Source organism: Lycorma delicatula, chromosome 5 (assembly GCF_047948215.1).
Source record: "Lycorma delicatula isolate Av1 chromosome 5, ASM4794821v1, whole genome shotgun sequence".
Lineage (NCBI taxonomy): Eukaryota > Metazoa > Arthropoda > Insecta > Hemiptera > Fulgoridae > Lycorma > Lycorma delicatula.
In genome coordinates this window covers 38894472-38922280 of record NC_134459.1, presented here as the reverse complement: position 1 = coordinate 38922280, position 27809 = coordinate 38894472, and the positions used below count along the sequence as shown (strand labels likewise).

At 31.8% G+C, this 27809-nt stretch overlaps 1 protein-coding gene across 1 annotated transcript in view; it reads left to right on the top strand.

The window, feature by feature from the left end:
- Nucleotides 1-27809, top strand: part of pnt (ETS transcription factor pointed) — a 535428-nt gene that overhangs the window by 358736 nt on the left and 148883 nt on the right. The window contains exon 3 of the mRNA XM_075365927.1: nt 4870-4986. Within this exon, the coding sequence (XP_075222042.1) occupies nt 4870-4986 (117 nt within the window). The remainder of the gene's footprint in view (nt 1-4869; nt 4987-27809) is intronic.

The following is a 27809-nucleotide window of genomic DNA, read 5'->3' as shown; positions in this document are numbered from 1 at the left end:
GAGAGCTGCAGTTTCACAGTGCCTATACGCGAGATGCCACTGTTAAATTCTTAAAAAGAGATGTATTTTTACGTAAAGCCGAAATTATTAAAAATTTCTGAGTGTCTGTGACACTAAAATCTACATATCGAAAAAATTAGGTAGTCAAAAAATATGTTGTATATTAATTTCATCGAATTAATTCAACCTTGCATACCACCTTAATTGGCTTTGAAGAATACTAGAAGAGGTTCATCCTCAACTTTTCTGTTATTAATTCATGTCAATAGAACGTCACCTTCATTTTAAATTAAGAAAAATAGCTTATTTAAATATTTTTTAGCTTTGTTTAGAATGTTGATTTTTTTTTTAAATATAAAAACATTTTTCACTTTAGACTTAATGTTAAGATAGTTTCAATTAAATATATGTTAGTATATCCATCCTTATAGTGATCCTGTGTGGTAAAATTCAAATGCGATGAGGGTTGTATTCGAAGTAATACACTCACACACATACAAACATATATATATATATGTGTGTGTGCGCGCGCGCGCTAGTAGCTGGTTGAATGGAATTTATTATAGGTAGTTTTTAGAGCAGAGACATGTGGTAAGAACATACGTATAGAGGAGTCAGACACATTGCATCTGCCGTGTGACACCTGCTGCCTCTGCCTGGTAATGCAACGGCTGCATTGTTAAATACATGTGAAACAATTCAGCTAACATAAGAAAATTGATATTAGTGTAGGTGTACTATCTTTGATAGAACCTGACTGTATGTTGACCTATTCGTTAAACGTCAACCTACATGGGTGGTCTCTTTCATGAATGAGTTGGGTGTAAAAACTTATTGACCGTTGTTGTGTGTTTGTACGTGCGTTTGTTTGTTGTATCGTTTGTAGTCTGAATTTATAAAATAATGTGTCGTTATACTAATATAATCGTAAAAATTAAAAGTAAAACTCGACAGTTTTTATTGGTCTCTCACTTGAATATCTAAGACCGTTTTTTTTTTTTTTTTGCTTTTCTAATTAATCTCCTATATACTGTAAAGTTTATCCTATGTCTCGTATAATAAATTTGTAAAATGCTTTTAGGTTGATTACTGAATCGCTTAAGACGCTAATAAAATCAAACGCTTTTATAAAAATTTATACTTTTGAAAAAAAAATTAAAAATTAAAAAAAAAGAAAAATTAAGTTTTGAATATCTAATTATATTCGGACCAGTTGCTCTTCCCAATTTCTCTCAAATCAAATAACGGCTCTCGCGCAACGAGGCTTTCCTTCTAACATTGTTTCTTCTAACATTGTAACTTTCTATCAGTAGGGCTTCGAATACATATACTCGTATGTATGTATATATATATATTTGTGTGTGTGTGTGTATTCCTTTCGTGTTACTCGTAAGAGAATGGACCTCTGGATAAATAGGTAAATATGTCACAGTTAGTGCAAGTAACTCTGATATTAACTTCTACAAACAATAATTAACTATTTCAATAATTTTTCTCTTAAAATCTCTCCCAGCATCAAAGCTACGTCATTTTTCCTGGATCTACAAATTCATTTTTTCCTTTTTCGTTTTTATATTATAGTTTATCGTTGTTATCTTTTAATTATTAAGAACTTTATTTGTATTTTCAAGTATTTCCACTTTGATATATGACAGGAGGGTATCCATAAGTCGGAAATTTTGTGTTTGTTTGTGTGTGCGCGCGCGCGCATGTTTACGGGTACATAATCGTCATTTCGTAAACAATGAAAAATAATAATTAGTTTAATACATATTTGATAACGTATTTACGAAAAATTACAAAAGGTTGTACGATTATTTATTTTTCTGTTAATTTTTTATCAGGGATTGCGTTTAGACGGGATTATTATTATGAAAATTCCGGAGTCATAGATGTCCTATAAATTATTATTATGAGTAAAATCGATAATTAATTCTATTATAAAGGCGTAAAATACTTAATAATAATACAAGGCTTGGACTATGGTTATTCCTCATGTCGTATAAAGTTATTTTACTGAATTTTCCTTCTTTCCTTGTTGTTATTGAATACTTCATGCCTTTGTAGATTAAACAAAAATTGATTGGAATATAAGATTAAAGTTTTTAATGAGACTGAACGAAAATTCTAAATATTTATTTTAGACTAAAAATTAAGAAAATAATAACACAATTTAACATTTAATTTATATAATTTAGGAAATGTTACACTTGACTAAGAAACGAAAATTATGTAATGTGTTATTTACAATTAAAAAAATTGTAATTACTTATGTTATATTATATTTTATACTTTTATTTATATATATATTTAAAATCATATTTTAAATTTTGACACACCTATTTTTTCAACCTGTACCTGTTCATATTCTCCGTGGAGACTTGACCCAATAAATTTTAATTACGACTCACCGTATATAATAAAAAATTAACAATTCCTCTCGTCTTTCAGCAAACATTTTACCATTTTCTATCCGAGACAAACCCAGACGCAGCAGTATACGCAGATGGGTTGAAGCAGAATGATACCGTTGGATTCGCTTTTGTTGTAAACGACACAACTTATGTGTTTGGTTTACCAGGCATAACAAGTGTCTACTATGCTGAACTATATGTCATCAATATGGCTTTGAATATCATTAAATCAAAATATCGTCACATCCTTATCTGTAGCGATTCGCTTGGTGTTCTTCAAGTTTTAGAGGATTTGTATTCTAGACACCGAAATTCATAATAAAATCGTTGAATTGAATCGTCACTTCCAAGTGAATTTCTTTCTTTTTCCTGTTTAGCCTCCGGTAATTACCTTTCAGATAATACTTCAGAGGATAAATTAGGATGACATGTATGAGTGTAAATGAAGTGTAAGTCTTGCACAGTCTCAGTTCGACCATTCCTGAGATGGTTGGTTAATTGAAACCCAACCACCAAAAAACACCGGTATCCAGGATCTAGTAATCAAATCCGTATAAAAATAACTACTGCCTTTACTAGGACTTGAACGCTGGAACTTTCGACTTCCAAATCAGCTGATTTGGGAAGTCGCGTTCACCACTAGACCAACCCGGTGGGTTTACAAGTGAATTTCTGCTGGATTACTAGCCATTTGAGAATTCTGGGTAACGAAAGCTGATTCCGCTGCTAAAGATGCATGAAACCAACCGTCTTTCACCATTCGAGTTACTACTACCGCTAATTCCTTTAAACATACACTTCGAAGAAGGTGGCAAGGACTGGCTGCTACAGCAGATAATAAACTCCGACACATCAAAGAGACTGTGTTTCCATGGGTCTTTTCTTGCAGAAAAATTCGCCGAGAGTAAGTAGTTCTGTGCCGATTTCGATTAGGACATACCAGGGGTACTCACGGATACTAGATTTCAGCAGAAAACGACGCACCACTGTGCGTTTGATGCGAATACCGCTGTACGATGCGAATACCGCTTGACTGTGCGCCACATCCTTGTGGATTGCATATCTTAATGTGGTCTTTCCTGGCAAATTTAAATTACCGAGGGACATTCGGCGCATCCTAGGAAATGATAATAATAGACCGGGTATTTTTACTTCTAAGAATCAATATATTTAATATGATTTAATCATAACGAACCATAAATTTTATTTTGTAATTCGTGTTACATATTTTATCCTAATGGTTACCTTTTTTTTATTATTTTAGTTGTAATCCTATTATTATCCTAGTTTTAACCTTACTTCATTCATATTTTAATAGCCGAGAAGGGATTTTTTTTAAGTTTTTGATCCGGGCGATGAAACGCAAAAACATTTTCACGAAAAAAGAGAATATGTATATATACGAGGTGTGGATTGTAAGTAACGAGGCTAATGTTGTTAAATAATTTATTTTAATTTTATTTATGCATATTTAAATTTATTTTAAATTTATACATATTTAATTATTATCCTCTTCAATATACACCTCTCCTCTATCCGTACAACGCTCCACGAGAATTTTCCATTGTGCGAAAAAGTGCTGGAAGTCTTCTTCTGTGAATTCTTTCATGACCTGTGCCGCTTTTATTTTTACATCTTCAATGGTCTGAAATCTTGTTCCTTTAAATGCAGATTTGACCTTGGGGAACAGATAAAAGTCACATCATGCCAGCTCAGGAAAATAAGGCAGATGGTCTAATACTGGGATGTTATACTTGGCTAGAAACGTCTTGGCAGACAATGCAGTGTGAGCTGGTGCGTTGTCCTGATGAAGAACCTATTACTTGTTCTTCCACAGTTTGGGTCGTTTTTTTCTTACTTTTTCACGGAGTTGAACAAGGATCTTGAATAAAGACAGGAATAGTTAACCGACGGTCAGATCGAATCAGATTACCAATATTTTTATACGTTTTTGATGTGGAAAGGCGACCCGGGCGAACATCATATTCAGCGTCTTCTCGGCCATCTTGGAAACGCTTAAATCACACAAAAACCCATGCACGTGATAAACATTCATTGCCATATACTTATTTTAGTAAATTATAAGTTTCAGTAGCGGATTTTCCAAATTTCATATGAAATTTCACGACATTTCTTTGCTTTAATAAAACAGTTACAATTTTTTCGGCAAAACAAAAAAAAACAGATGTTCTCCAAACGATGGCCACGGCCACTGTGTTTCTGTAGACTTATATGTCTACAGAAACTGAAGTGGTAACAATTGAAAGAGAGAAGGCTTTACGCTACACAGCTGTCGATCGTACGAATTTGGCGCATGAGCAGTTCTTCTGTAGTAGCATTAGTCTCGTTATTTAATAGACATACCTCGTATATGTTGAATACTTTTTTCGTGTATTATTGATATTTTGTTAATTTTATGCGTAATATTTTTAATCGATTCAAATTTTTGTTACAGATATACCGACACAGGTTCCGCCATTAACACCCGGAACCAACAAGAAGATGACTGAGGCCCTTAAGGCCTCATTCGCTTCATGGGAAAAAGAACAATTACGACTTAATATTTTAAAAGGTAAAAAAAAAAAACTCTTAGTCTTACTTGATTTACTTAATTTCTTCTTTTATAATTACAGCGTATCGTATAAATAATATTATTTTGCCCATCTTGTAAATATAATACAATAGCTGGCCTCCGTGACGCGAGTGGTAGCGTCTCGGCCTTTCATCCGAAGGTCCCGGGTTTTCAATCCCGGTCAGGCATTTTCACACGCTACAAAATTGCCATTTCGTCTCATCCGCTTAAGCAATAACTAACGGTATTCCTGGAAGAAGATTTCTGTCTGCGAGAAAGTAAAATATGAACGGATTTTCATATATTGTTTGTAAATTCGGTTGTGTAATAGTTGTAAGTTTCGTTGAAGATTCTGCGGGTTATACATTTAACAGCATTTTATACATTCTGTTTAAATATATATTTATGTTTAAATAAATTTATTTAATTATTAGATTTTTATATTTTCTTAATAGCAAACAATTTTATTTAAATAAACAATATAAATATTACATGTACCGTAGCCGATAAGTTATATAACCTTAATTTATGACACTTGAAGATAAATTAATAGTTACTTAAAGCTTAAGTGCAATTTCTATTGCTATACTTTATCATAAATTTCAGCTTATCATTTTAACAATGAAATTATTTATTTATCGTTGGATTATAGTGTTTGTTTGTGATAATAAGTCAACGCTGTATGGATGAGTCAGTAATTTGTCATACAGTAACTGATATGTTCCACGCTGTCTAGATGATAAATTTTATTTTATTTTTTTTCCTTTTACAAGTATCCTTGTTACGGTTCATAAAAATATCAGAAAATTCACAAAAAGTTAATCTCTCGATTGAATTTTTTTAATGTGCTTTGGCAGTCTTTTTATAATAATTTTATTTTCAATGGTTTTTTAAAATTATTTTCTCAATTAGTATTTTTACACAGCTTATTGTCAGAATTTGAATAAGACTTTAAATTAATTCATAAATGTTCGTTATGAATTATCGGTATTAGTCGCGTTAACGGAGGAATAATAGCGTCTCTACGTTTCATTCAGAAGTTCCAAGGTTCGAATAGCGGTTTAGTTTAGCATTTTTTATTCGTTACATCAAAAAAAATAAATAAAAAATAAGGCCGCTCTAATTGGATGTTAACTTGAAGATGCGATTGTAAATAAATAAATATCTTTTATAAAATATTTGAAGTTTATAATTCTATTTAAAACGCGTAGTTACACGGCACGGACAGGAAAGTAGCGGTCAATTTTTATGGAACTCGTATGAATGAACGCGCACCTGGCCGGTGCGGCCAGTGGTTTGTGTTCTGGCCGCCACGACCAACCGTAATTTTGCGGCCAAAATTTGGATTGTAATAGGACAACGCGCACACCAGATGGCCAGTATGCGATCAGATAGCGACGTGTTCAGTTTTACGCTAACATATATTTTTCAAATTCTATCAAGTCTATTTCTCTTGACTCTTTTTTAAAAATATTAATATAATGTCGGAAATTGATTTCGATACAAAAAAATTAATATCTGAAGCTAAAGAAACACTAAGTTTTGGAATCTGTCTTCCGATGAAAATTCCATCAAAACTTTTCTATGCACAGACGCATTGATGAATATACACCTCTTATGTTGTGTGAAATTTTATTGTCATCAAAACTCTTCACTACATTCTTGAGAAATTGAGCATTTTTTTCACGTTCACGAACATCACAAAACAAGTTATAAAACGTGCCTTTTGAAAAACGACTCCGTAAAATGGAATTTATCCACTACTTTTTCCTTTGCCGTTTCAAACTATTATATTAATGTACAATTGCAGCTATCTCGGTGACATCGATCTTGTGACTGGACAGCCGAGACCCGGGCACCACATTGCTGGCCGCTTGTTCGGCCGTATACAATGCGGCCATGATCGGCCGCTGAACGTGGCCGCAGTCCCGTAATCCTTGCCCTTACAACGATAAAAATTAGTCTAACTTTATCCTTTGCGTTTTTTTTCTTACGGATATAATAGTTTTCTGTTGATTAAAAAATGTGTATCATTATTTAAAGGAGTTGCGAAATGTTTTTTGAAATAAAGATTATCGTAATATTACTGAATAGAGATAATATTACTTTTAGAATAGAGGTAAATTATAGAATACAACTTGCATGCAAGTTATTCTGGGAAACAATATTATGACGCTATTGAATATCTTGTATCTTAAGGCCGCGCATTTGTATTCGAATATTTAATAATTATTGTTTTTTTTTTTTTTTTAATTATATAATATATCTATTATGTTCCGGGCGATGATAACGCGAAAGCTTTTTTCGCTTCCCCCCCCCCCCCCCCAAAGAAAAGTTTTAGAAATATTTTTGAGCGTTTCATACTAGTAAAGAGGGATGGTTATGTTAAATAATTATTAAAATGGTACCGTTGTTTAGTTTTTCTTCATTTTAGGTAGATTTCATAAGAAAGCTACCTATTTCCGGAAAATTTCGACATACCTTTGCGTTTCACATCTCCCATTCCAAAACTACCGTCAGCTCAAAAGTTTATATATATTTCACTTTCTTGTGGACACGATAACTGCCGTAATTTTGTGCCAATCACTTACAAATTGTCCCTTAAAAATAACTCGTCCCAAAATCTCGGTCTAGTTCGTTAACGGCCAAAATCGAACCATGGGGGTGAAAATGGGGGGCTTTTTCAAAAAAAAACAAAATATCGCTATAACTTTCTTATTAAATAAAATATTTAATTCGTTAAAAGTACCTACTATTTTTTGGATAAGGGCCTAAAACTTATGTAAGTAAAGTTTGTTTATATCACCAATCATTGGCCCAGGGGGTGGTAAAAAATGGGGTTTCGAAGACAAAACAAAATCATACCTCCCTTAATAGTCACAGTATCGAATCGGTTTAAAGTGTTATTTTTCAAAAAATTACCTTTTTAATTGAAACGTTTGTCTGAAATAATTTTTGATATGACCAACCCTTACGGCAACGGATAACCAGGATGTTGCTGAATTTTAAGAAGATGGGGCTTGTCGTATACTAAACAAGTGAAACTTTTTTCATATGCAACCATTGTCGTATTGAGTAAATTTGAAGTTTTTCTTAACTTTAAGGTGGAAATATTTTTTATCCCGTGCTTAGCACCGGTAAAATCTACCTCCGCTTTCCGTCGTGCCGAAAGGGATATTCTGTTAAAGTAAGTTTTACCAGGGATACTTGTTTAAATTTTTTAACAGAAAAGTAATCGGGAATGAAAATACGACCTCCCTAGGTTTTTTCTATTACTATAAAATTAGTTAAAAGATTCATAAAACATCGGCTAAGATATAACGTGACTAGTATTATACCTATCATCCTTTATATTTTATATCTTATTAGGCCATTCTTTTTTTCCTCAGTAATGTTTTTTAATGACTTTCCTATATCCTTTTTATATGTCAAATATGATGGATTTAAAAAAAATAAGTTCCTGATTTGGTGGTAAATTCTTCAATCATTGTCTCCGGATTAAGATTTTATTTTTCAAAATCAAAATACTAATTTTTTTTGTTCTTTTTTCCTTTACAGTATGTTTTTTCTTGTAGCTGGAGATGTATATTGATTTACTGTTTATTGTTAAATATAATTACTTCGTAAATTTTCAATTATAATGCCTTATACACTGCTATAAATCATTAAAAAATAGTAATAATTTATGCTTGGTTAGCTGTAATGAGTCTATTTGTTTATGGGTAATTAAACTAAATGAAAATAGAACCCTTTTTATTTTATTATAAGAATCTATAAATATTGTTTGTTCGTGTGTGCGTTTGTGCGCGCGCACTCGTATATTTATCGTATTTTTAAGTAATTTATTAGTATTTATACAAGCGTGGAAAAATTGTATTAGTTACTGTTACATATAACGGTTTTATAATAAAAGTAAAATATGATTATATTAAACAAATCATTTATATATATATATATATATATATATATATATATATACTCTTATTTTATTTATTACAAAACGTATTAATTAAAACTTATTAAGAGATGCAGTTAAATTTAACTGTATGATCTTTCAGTTTTATATGATAATATATCTCTTATTTAATTAAATAATGTAATTAGTTGAACTTTTAATTGGTTTTATTAATGCATCTGTGTTTCAGTATTTTTGTTTGTAAAATTAATTTAGTGGTTCTTAATTATTTTGTCTGCGCGGTTTAATATAAGCGTTAAACCATAACCTTATATTTCGAAAAACAATTTACGATTCTACTATCGATCAGCTCATACTAAGTTTTTAATAAATTATTAATCGGTTGTGTTAGAATTATTTCCAAGTACTTACTACTTTTTAAGATCAGACTAAATATATAAATGTATCAATTTTCTATTTAACCACAGGGTTTTTTCTATTTAGTTAAAAACTGAAAGCATATGTGGGAAATTTGTTCGAATAACCTTCCATTTTATGTCAATTAAAGAACAGATAATTATATAAGCTTATAACAGCCGTATTTATAAATGAGATGTGCGATTAATATCATATTGAAGCGAAGCTTCTTAACGCAGGCTTCGTGATGGGGAAACAGGTGAGAAAAAACGGAGCGTCACGAATAAGCGTCACGCGCCAGCTGATTCCCTCACTATGCCTACCGCGTCTGATGCAATATACCTAACCATATAATATAGAAAACACGTGCTCTAACTTATGATGATTAATCTCTTCGATGTTATGTTTAAATTTTTCTATGTTTACATCATTGTTATTTTACATTTCTTATTAACATATTTTTTCATGTGTATATTGCGTATACGTTATTTTCACCATTAATAATCCATGTAATATTGCGTAAAAAGCTTCGCGTAGTTGTTCACGCACCGACATAATTTTTGAAGATTTGTTAAGTTGTAAAAAAAAAAAATGGATAAACTTTCTATGGGGTACTTTTGTTATGATTAAACTTTTTGTATTTGTGAAGAGAACTAATATATGGACTTCAGCTCTTAGAATTACTCGTTTCCTGTCGAGCAGAAAGGAAAATTACTTCGTAGTCGACCCACAGTCTCCTTCTACCGTATGAAACTAAGGATGAATTGGCTGCATAAATCCCGGCGTCCCCCCCCCCCCAAATTGTTATCGGTATAGATTGTGTCTAGTCCAGTTTACATCTAGTCTAACAAAAAATGGAAAAATGAGAAGCCGTAGATTAATTATTAGGCGTAGAAGGAGAAAGAGCAATCTATTCTCAGAGGAACCGCTATGCGAGAGGGACAACTTACAACCTCGCAAAGGTTAGAAAAGGTTAAGGCCGACTTCAGCCAATGGGTAGCCATATCGCCTCAATAGATCAGGGAAATTGTAAATTGATAGGAGAGTATGTTACTGATCAAGATTTTATGTCGAAAACTTAAATACAAGTTTAACAAAAATTGCTTTAATTCCGGTAATTAAAGACCTTAAAAAAACGGTTTTTTATTATCTTGAAAGAACTTCGTGGATTTCTCGAAATCGAGTAACGTGTGAAGTTACTCAAATAACTTTAAATTTTTCCGCCAGACCCTTCCTGAAGGTTAACATATTACACGTCCGTTACAATCCTTAAAATAAATAGTTACTAGTAGTACAAAAGCTTTATTAAACGACACAAACTGCAGTAGGAAAATATCGTTCGTTACAGACATTTTACCTGTCTTAAAACTTATAAGGAAAGAAGAAGAGCCCGATATTTTTATATGCCTTCTTTATCGTAAAATATTCAGAACTTATGGCATCATGATTATAGTTGTGTCAGTCTTTCAAAAAGAAAGACAGGTTGTTGTTTGCGAACACTTTTTTAAGAAAATGAAGTTTAACAAGCTTCGCGTAGGAATCAGAACATTCATTTATAAAGTTTTATTTTCGCTTTCAATTTCTTTTTTCCTGATTGCTCTTTCAGTACACAAAAAATTGATTTCTGTATACAATATATATATATATATGTATATATATATATTATATATACACACACACAAAATGATAATTTTTTTTACTTTCGGAAAAAATAAATCTTTAATAATTAAATATTCTAGTAAAAATTTTACGAATTTGCTCATTAATTGAAAGCTAAATTCTTCCTCATAAATATTATTTTATAGAAAAATAATGATGACCGTGTGAAGAGGTTATGTATTATATACACTATTAATAACGTTTGTGTTGAAGATAAAAAACAAAATTATAATTTCTTCTGAGTGTGAATTTATGTAACGTTATTATTACATATTATATATTACAATAATGGTATATTTATAATTATTACATGTTTTACACCTAGTATTCATATTTTTCTAATAAATCTTTTCCTTGATTTATAGTTTTAAATTCAATTTCGTGGATAGTATATCATGTTTTATATTTGTAATGATTAAAAATATTATATATGATTATAAGTTAAATAAATCTTTTTACACCCTTTAAACCTATCCTTTACATTGAAAATTTCTTGGGAATGTTTTTAATGGATTTATGGTTTACTTTTATATGAAAACCTCTTATAGTACAATTAAATAGAAATAAATAATTCCAAGGAAAAAGTTTAGGGGACGTGAACCCCGATTTTTCATTATGTTTACCTCTACCCTGATCACTTATTATGTTATCGCTGATTTTTCAGAGTTTAGGAATTAATAATGCTAAGCTTTGTTAAAATCTGATAATCTTTCTTATGGTTGAAATAAAGCATCTGAGGTTTTATTTGGATTTGCTTTTTCTAATGGTAATGATGATTTCAGTATAAATCTGGCCCAGTGGTAAACAGATGAAAATATCAGTTACAGAACTGAATATTTTCTGTATTTTGAAGGTCTTGATGTAGAGATGTGAAATAATACGGATGATTCAGAAAGTACTTCTCAAATTTAAAAGCATAAAAAAATTTATTGAGATAATTTACAAATTCCGTTTAGGTCTCATTTCATAGAAAAACACATCAAGTTTGTCATCCAACATTCACTTTGGTTTGATATGGCTTCCATTTGTAATGCGTCATTCATCCCATTTGAAGTCGATTCCATTTTAGAATGTAGCCGGCAAGTCGGACGTTATCTCTGCAGCTGCGGCGTTAATTCGAAGTGTTAGCTCAAGAAGATTAGTAGGTGGCGGTAGCACATAAACCCGATTTTTAATGAAAAACCTCAACAAGAAAGCGGAATCAAATCTGAGGAGCCCGGTGGCCATGTGATTGTACCTTCACGACTATTCCTCCGACCTGGGAATCGAGTATCAAGAAAATCTCGGACTTCTAGGCGGTAGTGAGGTGGTGCCCCGTTTCGCTCATAGTAATGGCGTCCATCTTGATCATCATCGTCTAATTAATTACAACATTCTAAAGCACGTTCAGATAAACGGTACCATTTACGGTTACCTGCTGGAAGAAGAACAGCTTTTGTTTGCTTAGGACACACGAAACATTGATCTTAGGGGTATCACGAATGTACTGCAAAGTTTAATGAGAGTTTTCGTTACCCCATATTCGGCAGTTACGTGTTTTCACCTTGCCACTGATGTGAAAAGTTGACTCATTATTAAAAATTACATAGTGTAGAAATGTATCATTGTCTACTATTCTATCCATCATTTCCACACGAAACTGCAGCTATCGTCATCTTTGTCATCACCTGTAATGCGTTCAACCACAGGCAATTTGAACGGCTTCAGGTGTAATAATTTACGTAATACGCGCCAAACATTCGTCTGTGGAATGTCAGTCTCACGTGACGCGCGTCGTCTTGATTTCTTCGGACTACGTGCAAAGCTTTTTCTGAGTTGCTCTACAGCACATGGGCGTCCTGCTGATTTTGTATGTTTAACTGAACTGTCTCGACGAAGATTTGGTGCCAAAAGTAAATTGTATGCCTTCTAGGAGGCTCCCTACCGTACGAAAATTACGTTGAATTGTAGTTGCTGACTGCATGTCGTGAAACCAAAAAAAAAAAAGTGAGCATGTTCCCCACCAATAAATTATCCATTTCTAACAACACTGGTGGCCGAATTCGGTACTAATGAACTACGAGTTAAAACTTATATGTTTGCCATGAAATGAGGCCTCAACCGAATCTGTAAGCAGTAGCGGCTCGTAGCTAAAATTAATGGCGGAGAGGTGGTGCTGCTCCAGAAAATTCTTTTCTGAGCCTTTTCAAGGCCACGGTAAAACTTTTCTATAAAACAAAAGAACCGGAAAAAATGAATCAAATAGAATAGCTGAAAGCAGGATAATAATCTTCTAATTCTACACTTATCAAATTCAAGAATATGGTACACGGTTTTTAAGCACAACACACGCGGAGTAAAAAAACAACTACCTTCCACCAGCACCCAGCGTCGGAACTGCAGGTGCAACAGTGCTTTCTGCCCCTCGTAGCCTCGCTGCAGCTTCGTATGTGCGCATGCGCACAACAGCCAAACACAACGTCGCTGGAACTGTAAAGTGCACAGTTCCACGCAAAGATTTTTTTTGTATCTTTCCCATAAACTGGGGGACGGCTACTGTCATTAAGCTTAAGGATTATATATTGTACAAATGTAAAGAAATAATTAAATAAAAAAGGACTCATTATATTAAATGTTATCGATAATATCAAGTGGAAGTAGAGGGTGCAGCAGTTCCACAGTGCATATACGCGAGCCGCCACTGGATTAGACAAAATATGTGCAGTATGTAGTGATGTAAAGGATAGAACTGCGGATTTCTGAAAAAATTAAATTGATGTTATCGATAAGATATGTGGAAATAGCGGATGCTGCAGTTCCACAGTGCCTATACGTGAGCCGCCACTGTCTGTGAGTTATCTAAATATTTTTTAAAGTTGTGAAGTCCTTTTTAAATCACCAGGTATTTTGGTTTACTGAAGAATCCTGGGAAACCACTTCACTCTTTACTTTCCGTTGTACGCTTGTTATCTTGAAGAGTGCTTGTATTCGTTCAGCATTGATTCTAGTTTTTATCAGGTTAATGGGATCTAACATACATGCACATAAACAAACCGTTCAAAAATTTTTCCTTCGGTAAATTAAGAAATATTTAAAAGGCGCTGCGATTTTTATTTATCAATGAAATCTTTAATATAAATTTTTATTCGGTGATAAAAAATAAGGGCTTATCTAAACTAATGTACTTGTACAATATACAGTGTAAAATAAATCTTGAATATTCAACCGAAATCAAATTTTAAGCGATGAGTAACTGTACTACACAGAAAAAAGTAATATTATTGATTTAATATTGCATACAGTTTTTAAGATATTTTTGAATAAAGCATTAAATTCCAGTTAATGTTGTAGTCTTCTAAATTATGACATCAACGACCGACTTAGCGTATAACGTCACATTTATATAAACAAATACGATTCCCATCTGCTTGCTGGACGGAAATAACGTCAAACTTTGAATAAATAGTAGCAGTTTTACGTAGTACGTATGCCAGTAATTTATATAATTTGTAATTTAATGTTATAACATATTTGTATTAATTAATTAATTATTACTCGTATTTTACGTTAATTTTCAATAATTTTATGTAATTTTCCTTACTTAATTACTTATTATGTAAATCGGCAATTTATTTTTCTTTTTCCTATATGTGCTGGTTATTCGATTATTAGTATACTTTTTTATTATTTTGTATTTGTTATATTTTAATTCGTAAATTATAAGTACGATAATTTATGCGTTTTTTGTTGTTTTGTCAATAATATATGCATAAAACTCTCTTAAAATAAGCTTTATATAACGACTATACGCTGGCTTAAGGCCAGCCACATATGGTTTAGAAATTAAGAAAAATAGGTTAAACTGATCCAAAAGTAGGCCTTTTTTTATTGATCCCGTAATTTATTAGCATTCTGTAATCTATTTTTTTTTTTTTTGTGGATAAATAACAAAATATTTTCTTCGTAAAAATTAAACTTGTACCAATAATGTAGTTTCTTATATTTTTGTAATATATGGAAGTTTTTATTTATAAAATAATAAAAACTTTTAAATCATAAAATTAGTGGTAATATAAGATTTTCATTAATTGGTATATTTTATAAATTTTAATTATATAAATTGTAACATTAATAATTAGTAAATTAGTTTGTAGAGCATGTAAAAATTACCTTGGTGTCACAAGGTACTATTCAGAATTCTGAATATTCTGATAGTAATGTTATTCAGTATACAAACAATTTTTTGTTGGTTAGAATGATATCACTTGTAGGGCTAAATTACTATTGAATTTTCGTTAACGCTAAATTCAGCTTTCCACACAGCAGTGTTATTTTCTTATTAAATGCTTGCTTACTACTTGATATTTTTGTTTTAATTTCTACTGTGCACGTCAGGTCATCAGTAATAAAGCTTCCAAGTACTGAAATTTTGTTCACCTGCTCTAAAACTTCCGTTTTCCTATCTTAATCTCAAGCTTCTCCTCTTTTCCAGCTAATACCGTAATTTTGTCTTTTTGTTGATCCTCAAACACTGACTTTCTCAAGCTGTATTTAAATCATCAAGCATTTAATTTAATTTACTCGGGCTATCCGCAGTATCGCCACATCATCAGCAAAACCTATATATTCTATTCTTCTTCTCTCGATCCTCATTCCTTTTTTCCCCATTCAGACAGCATTTAATTACTTCTTCCAGACATATACTAAACAGTGTTGGTGACATGCAACATCCCTGGCTCACTTACCACCCAGTCTCTATTCTTTCTGTCATTTTGTCTTCTACCCTCACTTTTATTCTCTGGTTGTAGTACAGCACTTTTAATAGACACCTGTTTCCATTCAACGTCATCATTTTTCAAAATTAATATAATTTATCCTATCTGACTGTTAAACGCCTTTTCTAGGTGGATAAATGCAACATACACTCTCCGCCTCTTTTCCATATATCTCTCATCTATTACTCTTAGTAGCGTCCCTTGTTCCAGCACATCTTCTAAACTCATACTTTTAATAGACACCTGTTTCCATTCAACGTCCTCATTTTCAAAATTAATATAATTTATCCTATCTGACTGTTAAACGCCTTTTCTAGGTGGACAAATGCAACATACACTCTCCGCCTCTTTTCCATATATCTCTCATCTATTACTCTTAGTAGCGTCCCTTGTTCCAGCACATCTTCTAAACTCATACTTTTAATAGACACCTGTTTCCATTCAACGTCCTCATTTTCAAAATTAATATAATTTATCCTATCTGACTGTTAAACGCCTTTTCTAGGTGGACAAATGCAACATACACTCTCCGCCTCTTTTCCATATATCTCTCATCTATTACTCTTAGTAGCGTCCCTTGTTCCAGCACATCTTCTAAACTCATACTTTTAATAGACACCTGTTTCCATTCAACGTCCTCATTTTCAAAATTAATATAATTTATCCTATCTGACTGTTAAACGCCTTTTCTAGGTGGACAAATGCAACATACACTCTCCGCCTCTTTTCCATATATCTCTCATCTATTACTCTTAGTAGCGTCCCTTGTTCCAGCACATCTTCTAAACTCATACTTTTAATAGACACCTGTTTCCATTCAACGTCCTCATTTTCAAAATTAATATAATTTATCCTATCTGACTGTTAAACGCCTTTTCTAGGTGGACAAATGCAACATACACTCTCCGCCTCTTTTCCATATATCTCTCATCTATTACTCTTAGTAGCGTCCCTTGTTCCAGCACATCTTCTAAACTCATACTGTTCTTCTTTGATACTGCCATCTGATTTACTGGCACCTTAGCCAGGTTTATCCTGGTACCTTAGCTGCATGTGATATTAGGTTAGTCGTTCTCTGTTCTTCACACTTTGTATTTCTTTTCTTTTCTATTGGTAACGTTATTGTATCCCAGAAATCTTTCGACCACTTTCCTTCTTCAGGTATTTCATTGCATGGCTCTAGTAATAATAACTTTCCTGTCTTTCCTAATGCTTTGAATAGTTCGATTGGTATCTCATCATATCTCTCGCCTTTTCATTTTCTCATCATTTTAATCGCCTCATTTATTTCACTTTTTAATATACTTTACCCTTTTTGATCTTCATGAATTATTTACTCTTCTTCCACTTCCACATCTATTTCTCTTGGCTTTTCTCCTAACGTATCCGCATTGTATTCTTCCCATCTCCTTCTTATTTTCTCTTTCATTAATTCTCCTTATCCTTTGCCTCTCTGGTAAGTTTTCTTCCTCGTTTTTCTTTAAAAACTATTTCTGAAGCTTCTTTATACATTAGCTCATATCTCCCTTCTTTTTCCAAATTTTCTATCACTGTACATTTTTCCTTGAGCTACTTCTCCTGAGCTTTCTCAGTTTTCTTTCTTAGTTAATCATTCAACCTTTTATATTTCCTTCTACCTTCTTCTGTTTGTACATTTTTCCACTTTCTCCTTTCATTCATCTTGTCTACTATTGCACTTGAAACCAGGGGCGAAACCAATTACTGAATTTGGGGGGGGGCCATTGTGGGTAAGGTGTCACATTTTCCTACTCTGTTCTAATTGGATTGGGTATGTAATATTTTATACACTTTACTGGATACCTACTATATTCTGAACAACTTTTAGTCACGAAAAATCGTTTAACCGAACATTAGTATTGCTTTAAAAGAGGCAAAAAAGGACGGTTTTGGAAAAACCAAAAAGTGTATGTTACTCGAAGTCACCCTCACGGGGACCCCAAAAACTAAATTAACTTTTAACTCGGACTGTGTAGTCCTAACAACTTTAATGAAAACTGCCACACAAACAATCAAAATTATATACGACTGATAATATAAAATAGGATAAAAAATAATGAGATAAAGATGTAAATTAATTTGATTTTTATTTGTCATTCATTTCAATATTTATAAGTAATCAATTACAATCCAAAATTTTACACATTTTATTTCATACAATAATTTATTTACAAAATAAATCCGATGATTACGCACGCATCTTTAGCATATCGATCCATAACGCGATTTCTATCAGTATCCGTGTCATTATGAATACGCATTAGAGCAAGTGACGTCTCCCTCTGTAATTGCTTATTAAGAAGAAAGATATATTCACGTTAATTACAGAGTTGCAACTTGCAGCTGGATATTTTGACAATACAATATTGGTAAAATATTTCAGTTCTTTTCAACTGGGTTTTCAAAATGCAAAGGGTTCGGGCCTTTGTGGGTCCATGGCCCCCCCATGCTCCGCTGGATCCGTCTCTGCTTGTAACCTACTTTTTCGTATTCTGTTCCTGTTTCCAAACTTTGTATCTCTTTTGCTGTTTCGTTTAAACTCTTATTAATTTTCATTCACTTATCTGCATTACTTAGTTTATCTCCCATTCTCATTTTTTCCATTATCACTTTCCATTCCCTGTATTGTTTCCTGTTCCCTTAACTTCTCCAAATCATAGTAATCTTTTCTCCTGCCACTTCAAAAATTCTTGAGCCTAATGCCACAACTAAACTGTGAATTTATATCTGCTGCTGGATTAGCATTAGAATTCTTTAAATAATTTCTAGATCTTCGTTATGTTATATTATATATTATATATATATATATATATATATATATATATATAATCAATTTGATTTTTTTTCTGTTCATTCGTGTATATCTTCTTCTTTAATAATTTTCTGACATGGTGTTTGCAAACACTAATTCATGCTCCATGAAGAATCTAACCAGTCTTTTTCCTCAGTAATTTCTAATTCCTACACCATATTTTCCTACCGCAGTATTCCAATCACCTCGTATATCATTACACATACCTCCTTCTTTTCCTTTCCCAATTAACTCTGCAGCGAGTCACGTGGTAGTTACTGCATAAGCGTGTATGAAAAATACACCAATATAAAGCCAACATAACTTCAAAATGAGGTTTTTTGTCTGTATCGACCTTAAATTGACCGTAACTGAAGAACGATTTAACCAATTTGCATATAATTTTCACATGCACAACCTCACATACATTACTGTAGCATATATGAATGTCAAAGAAATTGATGTAATAGTTTTAGAGATATTATAGTCATAAAAATTTATACATAATGGTATTTTCGTAATCCTCATACGTCAAAACTTAAAAAAATATTCTATTTCACCTCCCCCCCATCACATCTTGCGACTGAAAGTAATACCGTACTTTTCTTTGAAAAGTCGGTAAAAAATTAGCCATTACATAAGAGTTTTATATAACTTCTTTTGTTAAGTTGATAGATTAATTATTATCAAAAAGATTCGGTTTATTTGTCTTTACTTAAATTACCTTTGTAATTATTTTATTTAATTTAATAGAGAGTATAGACCTAATATTTAGGCATTAAAAAGGCGTATTTAATAAAAAGTGATTATTTATTTCCTGATTGGTTTTAATAAATCAGCAGTCAGATGAAATTAATTGAGCAATAAACGATTTTATAGATTGTCGATACGATGTGAACTAAAGAATTTTAGTCATAAATTTACGGTTCAACTATTTTCTGTATAATAACCGTGTGGTCATTCACTTTAGTCGATGAACAAACTAAATTAATTAAAAACCTGATCGGATGTAATATATTTATTTAAATCTCATGGCTAAATAAAATAGAACTACTAATTTAGTTATTCTTATTTCTTTTTTTTATTTTATAAAACTTTAGTGTTAATATATTAAAAGTAGCTATGCAAATGGTTTTCTTCTTAACTTTTATTTTCGATTAGAAATATTAAGTTTCTCTAATGAATCTGCTCTAGATTAATATCTCATCTGTGAACAAATTTAACCTTTTAAATTGGAAAAAAACTATTCTTAAAGTAGAATATTATTTGCATAATTTTTTCAGTAAATTTTTAACTCATTTTGAATACGATATTTAAAAAATGTTTAATGTTAGAACAGCAATCTTGTAAATTTCGTATAAAAAGATTTGAAATTTTTTTGGCAAGTGTTTTTTTTTTTTTATTATGTTTAGATCTCCTCACTCACTATTTCTCTCTTTTATTGAATGTAGATTATCCTTTGTTAAATTCAGGCATTTGAAAGAAATTGAAGCAGTATTACAAAATAAATAAATCATTTTTTTTCTTGATCCGTACATAATAATACATTATTCAGATAGGATTATATAAGGTAAATCAAAAGTACAAATCAAACTACAAGATAAAAAACTGACTACGAATTTGTACTTTCCGGGCATCGGTTATTATTCTCATACAATGGAAAAAAATATATATGAAAAGGATTTAAAAAACTCAAAAAATCGATATTTTAATCGGTAATTCAAAAAATTCGGTTAAAAAATATACAATCAATAAAAAGATAACTCTTTTTTTTATTGATTTTTGGGAAAAGGGAGAATTTGGCGGCAATTTTTTTTTTAAATATTAAAATCAGCATTTACATATGTACTGAGCTTAATATAAAGTTCTGTTATTTTTACAAAATTTTGAGAAAATTGACTCCTGTGAAACTAACTACCCCACCCCCTGGAGTAGTTGACCCAGAACCTTCACCAATAAATTGCCTTACATACAGGAATCTTTGTTCCAAATTTCATCAAAATCGTTATATAGTCAAAAACTATTAAGCTTCAAACACACCAACAAACTTAAGACGGATATTTCTAAAGTAAAGACCTCTGGGAATTTTCTCTCCTTAAGGTTGGCGAACCTGTGTTTTTCATGTCCACGCTAGTAATGTACACACTGCATTCTTATCTGTAAGTTGTCTTGTAGTATCTTTGATTACGTGTGAGTTATTACGTTATAAAATGGATAAGAATGTTGCCGCCGACTGTGAAATACCTGAAGTCATACGTTTCTTAAACCATCAAAACATTAAGCCGGCTGAAATTCATATACAGTTGGTTGCTGTGTTCGGTGATATTGTAATGAATGAAAGAAACGTCCAAAAATGGTGTGAAAGGTTTAGAAATAACATAACAATATTTTTGAAGCAAAGTTGAATCCAGTTTAATAATTTATCTCTTCAGGTAATCGGGAAAGGTTTTCTTGCTTGTGTTTACAAACATAACAGGGATATTGTTTCGGCTTTGTTTACAGTGTTATCAATTTGTTATCGTAAAATTTTGATGTACTTGCTGAATTCGTTACTAAAAATTCCGATGTGGAAACCACGTGACTTCGTTATACGCTTATTAAATTACACATACAAATTTTTTTACAATCTGAGGTTAATAATTATTAATAGATCAATATATTTAAATTAAAAAAAAAAGGAAATGAAGTCGGATTCGAACCGATGTGCCTTCCCCTATGAACCAAATATTTGATTAATTAAAATTTTATTGGGCTATAACTCTGGAATAAGTGAATATACGTACCACGTATGATATATCGTTGAAAAGCTCTCAATGAGGACTGATCACTGTAGTTAAGAAAAAGTCCAAAATCCTATTTTTTTTTTTATTTTGGGGTTTTTTGGACACTTTTGGTCCAGTCGATTGCAATCAAAAGGGAAGGTACACAATTAGATATTACAGCAGTCTCAAATCCAAAATTTCAACATTCTACAGCTGATCGTTTTTGAGTTATGCGAGTTACATACGTACGTACCGACGTCACGCCGAAACTAGTCAAAACGGTTTCAGGTATGATCAAAATGGATATTTCCATTGAAATCTGAAAACCGAAATTTTTCGGCATCACAATACTTCTTTTACTTCGTACAAGAAAGTAAAAATGAGGGAACAGGGGAAAATATAGGATTCGTACTTTAAAAAGTCAACAATTTGTTGCTGATATTTTATCTCAATGATTTGGATAGAGAAAAAAGTAATTTTTTTTACTCTTTTTTTTGATGATCGTTTAACAAAACAAAAGAAATTCTGAAGACGAAGTACCAGAATGAAAGTAATTTGTAATATTCCTTCATGTCTACCGCAGTAAAAAATTTATAACGTTTCTTAATAAATAATATTGTAAAGTACACGATACTATAGTATTTCAGATGGAATTAACTTCTCAATTTAAGTAATAATTTGAATAAATTTAAATAAATAAGTAAGGTATTATCCATCTTAAAAATATATGTAAAATAAAATTTTATTGGTTTTATATAATTTTATTACTTAAAGTAGTTATAGGACGGGGATTTGATAGTACTATTCGACTACTACACACTACATTTAAGAATTCATTCGAGTTGAAACCTTTTCCCATGCAATTGCTGTTTCGTCCTGAAGGACCTCAAACTTTTGTTTCAAAGCCCTAATTCTTCTTCAAACGATTTGATTAAAAGCTGCACATCCATTTCATTATTACCCAGATTACTATAATAATTAACGCGCACAGTGAAAGCATGTGTCGTCTGAAAGTAAATAACTCACTATAGTGTTCTACTGAACAGAATTTACCTAGATTAAACAATTCCACAATTATTTTTCTTAATGGACTTAATGTTTTAGTATCGTTGGAATTTAGTAAACATTTACAAACTCGTATTTGTTCTACTCTAATAACTTATTATTAATAAAGGAACGGTTTCTTTAGGCCCTTTTACCCGGAATCGTTTGCTTTTTTCTTTCTTTAATATTTTGTGTTTGTATAAAATCATTGTGGTTGTTTTTCGGTCGTATTATCTTTGTATTATCTACGTTTGAATGAAATATCTTTTTTAAATTCATCATGGTGTTCGCTCAGCTTGATTCTTGTTTTATTTATTATTATGGGATTTTTTTATTACTCTTATTTTATGGTCGATGGGCGTTGTCTTCCACACAAAATACATGCACATTCTATATATATAGTTAAGATGGTGGTTGTGTGCTGGTTATGTCTGTCTATGTCACGGTCGGGTGAATCTTTGCGTTGGTTGTCCAGTGGGAGGCAAGACACAAGTCTTTCCTCCAGTCCTCTAGTCCCTTTTAGTCAGTCATGGTTCACCTCTCAGCAGTAACTCGCTCGTTGCTCCGCCTGTCTTGTCTCTCCAACCTGTCACTATTACTAGCTTTTTCTTTTCTTTTTCTTTCTTTTATGTATATAATACATTTAATAGCGCTACATTAAAAGGTATTACAAGTACTTGACTAAGTAGTACGTACTTGTACTTCTACAATTTAACTCGATAACGTTTTCTTTGTCTTGCAACTGCACGAAGACTTTCTGATACTTTTTCTTTAATTCACATTAAGAATTTATTTTGTATTCTATTATTGGTTATACTGTAAATACACGTTTCTTATTTTGATTTAAAAAATTTCTTATTCGGGTTTGAAGCGGGACATTTTATAAAATGTATTGTTTACATAAATATTGGTTATCTAATAAATAAATTAAAATTAAAAAACTTTCTCAAAAAATTGCTAAAAAAAAATTGTTCTACTTTTTGAAACCGGTACTAAATTAAAAACAAATAACTGTGTAGTTGATAATATGATATTGCAGACAGAATTTAAAGGAAGAATTGAAAAAGTATTATTTTTTTACTTTTAAGTAAGTTTTTTGAAGTCGATTTCATTTATTTATATTATTAAACTTTTTAAAAATTTAGTTGTTTGCATTTTTTTAAAAATTTAATTACAAGTAATTAAAGTATGAGTTGGTTTAGAAAAAATGCAGCCGACACGTTCATTTTACACAGACGAGAAAAGTTCGTTTTGAAAAAAAAATTAGAAAAACTATATATGAAGGTTTTATTGCCTATATAGACTATAATTTATGATTTAAAAACATGCCCACTTCAGTTATCTGGAGGAAACTTAACTTTTATTTTAAAGAAACTTGATTAGCCCTACAAAGTAAAAAAAGAAATAAATCATCGAAAAAGTGCAATTAGTAAAAAGTAAAGTGGATTATAAATAAAAAAATAAAGTAATACGGGTCGAATTTAGAAACTCTTCTTTTTTTGAAAGTGCTAAAAAGTATTGGTAATTAATTAATAAAAACATGAAACAAAAAATATTCTCTTTTGTGGAGGGTGTGCCTACGGCCGCCGTCCGGGCGAGTTGCCCTGGTGGACGGCGTCTCGGAATGGGATTATTAGGTGTCCAAAATTGATTACTTCTTGTGTAAAAATATTTTTTTTGAATGATGAAAATTGATATAACGAAATTTAAATTAAAAAAACTCTAGAAATTGATACTAACGGAATCAGATTTTCCGCTAGTGATCGGTACATTTCGGTGCCTACTTTTTGGTTTTTGTTCATTATTTTATAAAGAAAAACAATCGCATAAATAAAACAATATATTATTAATATATATTTTGCATATATCGATATATAATAACAAGTATACCTCTCTTACACTCTCTCTCTCTCTCTCTCTCTCTCTCTTTTATTCTGTTCTAGCCTCCGGAACCACCATAATTAATGCCTATTCTAGAGGATGATATGTATGAATGAAATGTAGTCTTGTTCATTCTAAGGTCGACCATTCCTAAAGATGTGTGGTTAATTGAAACCCAACCACCAAAGAACACCGGTATTCACGATCTAGTATTCAAATCTGTATGAAAGTAAGTAACTGTCTTTACTAGGATTTGAACCTTAGAACTCCGGACTTCGTAATCGGCTGATTTGCGTTGACGAGTTCACCGCTAGACCAACCCGGTGGGTTAGCAAGTATACACTTCACCACCACGAGATATGTACTAACAAATCGGGATATTTCGATAGTGATCGGTACAATCCGGTTCTAAGCTAAGGAGGACGGACAACCACACAGACCCACATACAAATGCGCTTTAATAGGATAGGATGTTTGAAACAAAATGGAAGTATTATAAAAGATTAAGTTTTTTAACAATATTTTTTTTTTTTACGTACTGTCATGCAAGTTAAGTGAGTGAGATAGTATTACTTAAAATCGATTCTCCGATTTTGAGCTCGAAGAAGACATGGTACTCAAATATTCATTATAGTTTTAGATAGATTAAATTCCTAATATTCGTAAGAAGATTAGTACCAAAGTTAAAAGTGATTGATTGTAAAAGCAAACAAAAAAAAAAAACAACAGATTATTCTTAAATAATGTTTCCATATATTACGTACATATCACTCTTGTTTAGTTGAACTAAACCGCGTAACCTGTTTTTTTGTACAGAGCTATTCAGTACGGTAAGTGTTAGTAATAAAATAAAATTTCTTGAATATGTATTTGTTTTTTATTAGGTTATTTTACATTAATTTTCTCAGAATTAGATTCTCTACAAGTTTTGATAATAAATTTGACTCATTTCATCATCATTTTCAGTTTCCTTTAATCCAGGTTTCCCGGGTTGTGCCTTTTACAAAATTTCTCACTCTGCCTTGATCCATGAACCATCTCTCTTCCATTATTCTCACCACTTCCCTCTTTTGCGCACTTTGCGAAGACCCTTGGACTTCTACCTATTTTATCTGCATACAGCATTTTGTTTGGTGGTAATCTTTCCTCATCCAGCCTTTCAATATCCCGAAACTACCTAATCTTTGATTTTTCGATTGACTGGCAGACTTCATAAAATTTCAGTTCCTCCTAATCATATTGCTCAATACCCTATCCCTTCTTCTCAACCCTAGCATGCTCTCTTGAATTTTATTTCTGTTGTCCGTACTCGACCCTCCATCTATTTACCCCTTGTCCAGGTTTCTACCGCATAGGGAAGAATTTTCAAAAACTTGGCTTTATACATAACTGTGTTAATTGCAAAAGTACCTCCTTGTTTCAGACCACAGGTCTTATATTCCGATAAAATTCACTTGCCTTCTGTACTCTTGTATTTATTTCTTTAACTGTGTTCTCCCATCCTCAGAAGAAACTGTTCCCAAAATTTTACATATTTATTAGTCATTTAATAAAGTTTTTGGATTAAAAACGTAAAAAAGGCGTGTTTTTAGATAAGAACATTTTCTATATTATGTTTTTTGTTATTAAATCTGCTGGAGATATGGTTCATTTAATGTGTCAGGCCAGAAATCATAAGAAACCATCAAGTTAACCCCTTAATTTGTTGGTTGTCTAGAATTTTAATTTGATTTTATTCCATTCTTTGCCCAGGAATCAAAGCGAAATCTTTCGGTAACGGAGCGCTTTTGGACCCATGTTTATATGAACTTTATTATTATTTCTGCTAGACAGAGCTCAGAAAGCGCCGGTAACCTATGTGAATCACTAGTAGACAGGATGATTACAAATTGTACGACAGTTTCTTAGGAGATTATTCTATGCCAAAAATAAGTAAAGAATTTCATATAAACATAGTTCAGAAAACGGTTCATTAGAGAGTTTTGGGTCGTGATACATTTAGTCCAGTTTTCTTCTGTGTGAAATTAAATCGTAATAAAATTCTTGGAGTACAAATCGAGGGGTAAATTTGGTGCTTACTTTTGGTTTCTGATCTAATAAATTGAATATAAGTGATCTCAGACCTTTATCTCACTTAAGATAAACGGGGTAAAACGCAAAAATCTTTTCTCGGAAAATACACTTTTTTAGGTGTGGAATAAATAATTTTGTTAATTTACTGATAAAGAAATAAAAATTTCTAATTAATTATGTAGAGAATTTAATTTTGAAAAATTTGATGTAAATTACGCTTATAAAAATTAAACACAAATTTGAGAAGTTCAACTTATTTGGAAAAACTAACCGGATTGGAAAGATGATAACGATTTTAAACAGAGAATTTTCATCAATGTAAAATTGTTTTCTGACCTATGTTTGTATGAACTTTCATCCTGATTTTGATTCTGATATTAAACAAATGAAGCTCTTTTTTTTGTTTTCCTTTCATCTGTTGGTCGTTATATTTTTGTGTCGCTTGCTACTAGGATCTCTTTCATAAGCAGTCTTGTATATAACATAAGCATAATCCTATCTTTGTTGTAATAAAACCCATCCCGTTAAAGCCCATCAGGGCTATGAACGGGACGGGGGTGATGTGGCAACCGGAAGCGTCACAGAGCGGGTGTCTTCCCTTACGGAGTTGGGATGTAATAAAACCCAAATAAATTTATATTTGATGTAAACAGATCTATCGAAAATTATGATGGATCACCTTTGTCATTTTGGGTTTACTGATAATTTTATTAACATCATAATAAATTATTAATAATAATTACTTAATAAATTACGCTGAAGACGTTAAGTAGTCAGTATACACTAATAGATCAATTTACAGTACATTTGATTTAGATGTTTTTGCACCATAAATATCGATGTTGTCACGCAGTGGCGGAGTGTAAACGCAGTCTCGGCCTTTCATCCGAAGGTCTCGGGTTCGAATACCGGTCAGGCATACCATTTTTCACACGCTACAAAATTCATTTATCATTCATGTTGCTTGTTATTATGTAAATAGACAAATAAAAGCACAATAGAACTTTTGGTAACCGATCAGAACTCATTATGTTTATTTTAACATACTATAATTATATCTGAGTCCAAGTTTAGTAGTACCTGAGCAGGTACATCAGCATTCACTTAGTCAGTTGTAGATCCTCCTTTCATCCGGAGGTCCCGGGTTCGAATCCCGGTCAGGCATGGCATTTTCACGCGCTACATATCATTCATCTCATCCTCTGAAGCAATACCTAACGGTGGTATCGGAGGTTAAAAACAAAAACGTTATTAGATTTTAAATTAATATATATTTTAAAACTAAATTAATTACGACTTTTCTTTAAGAGTTATGAAAAAATACTTGTCCAAAAACAATACAATTTTGCTAATATCTTAGATTAAATTTATATGATAATAAGCAAAAAAACTTGACAACACAGTTGACAGTTGTGAAATTTTCCCTTCACGCGACTTTTTTCTAATGCGCGGCTTACTACCCACACATACACACACAACTTAATTTGAAATATTTATCATTTTATTTAAATATAATATAAGAGCTGTAC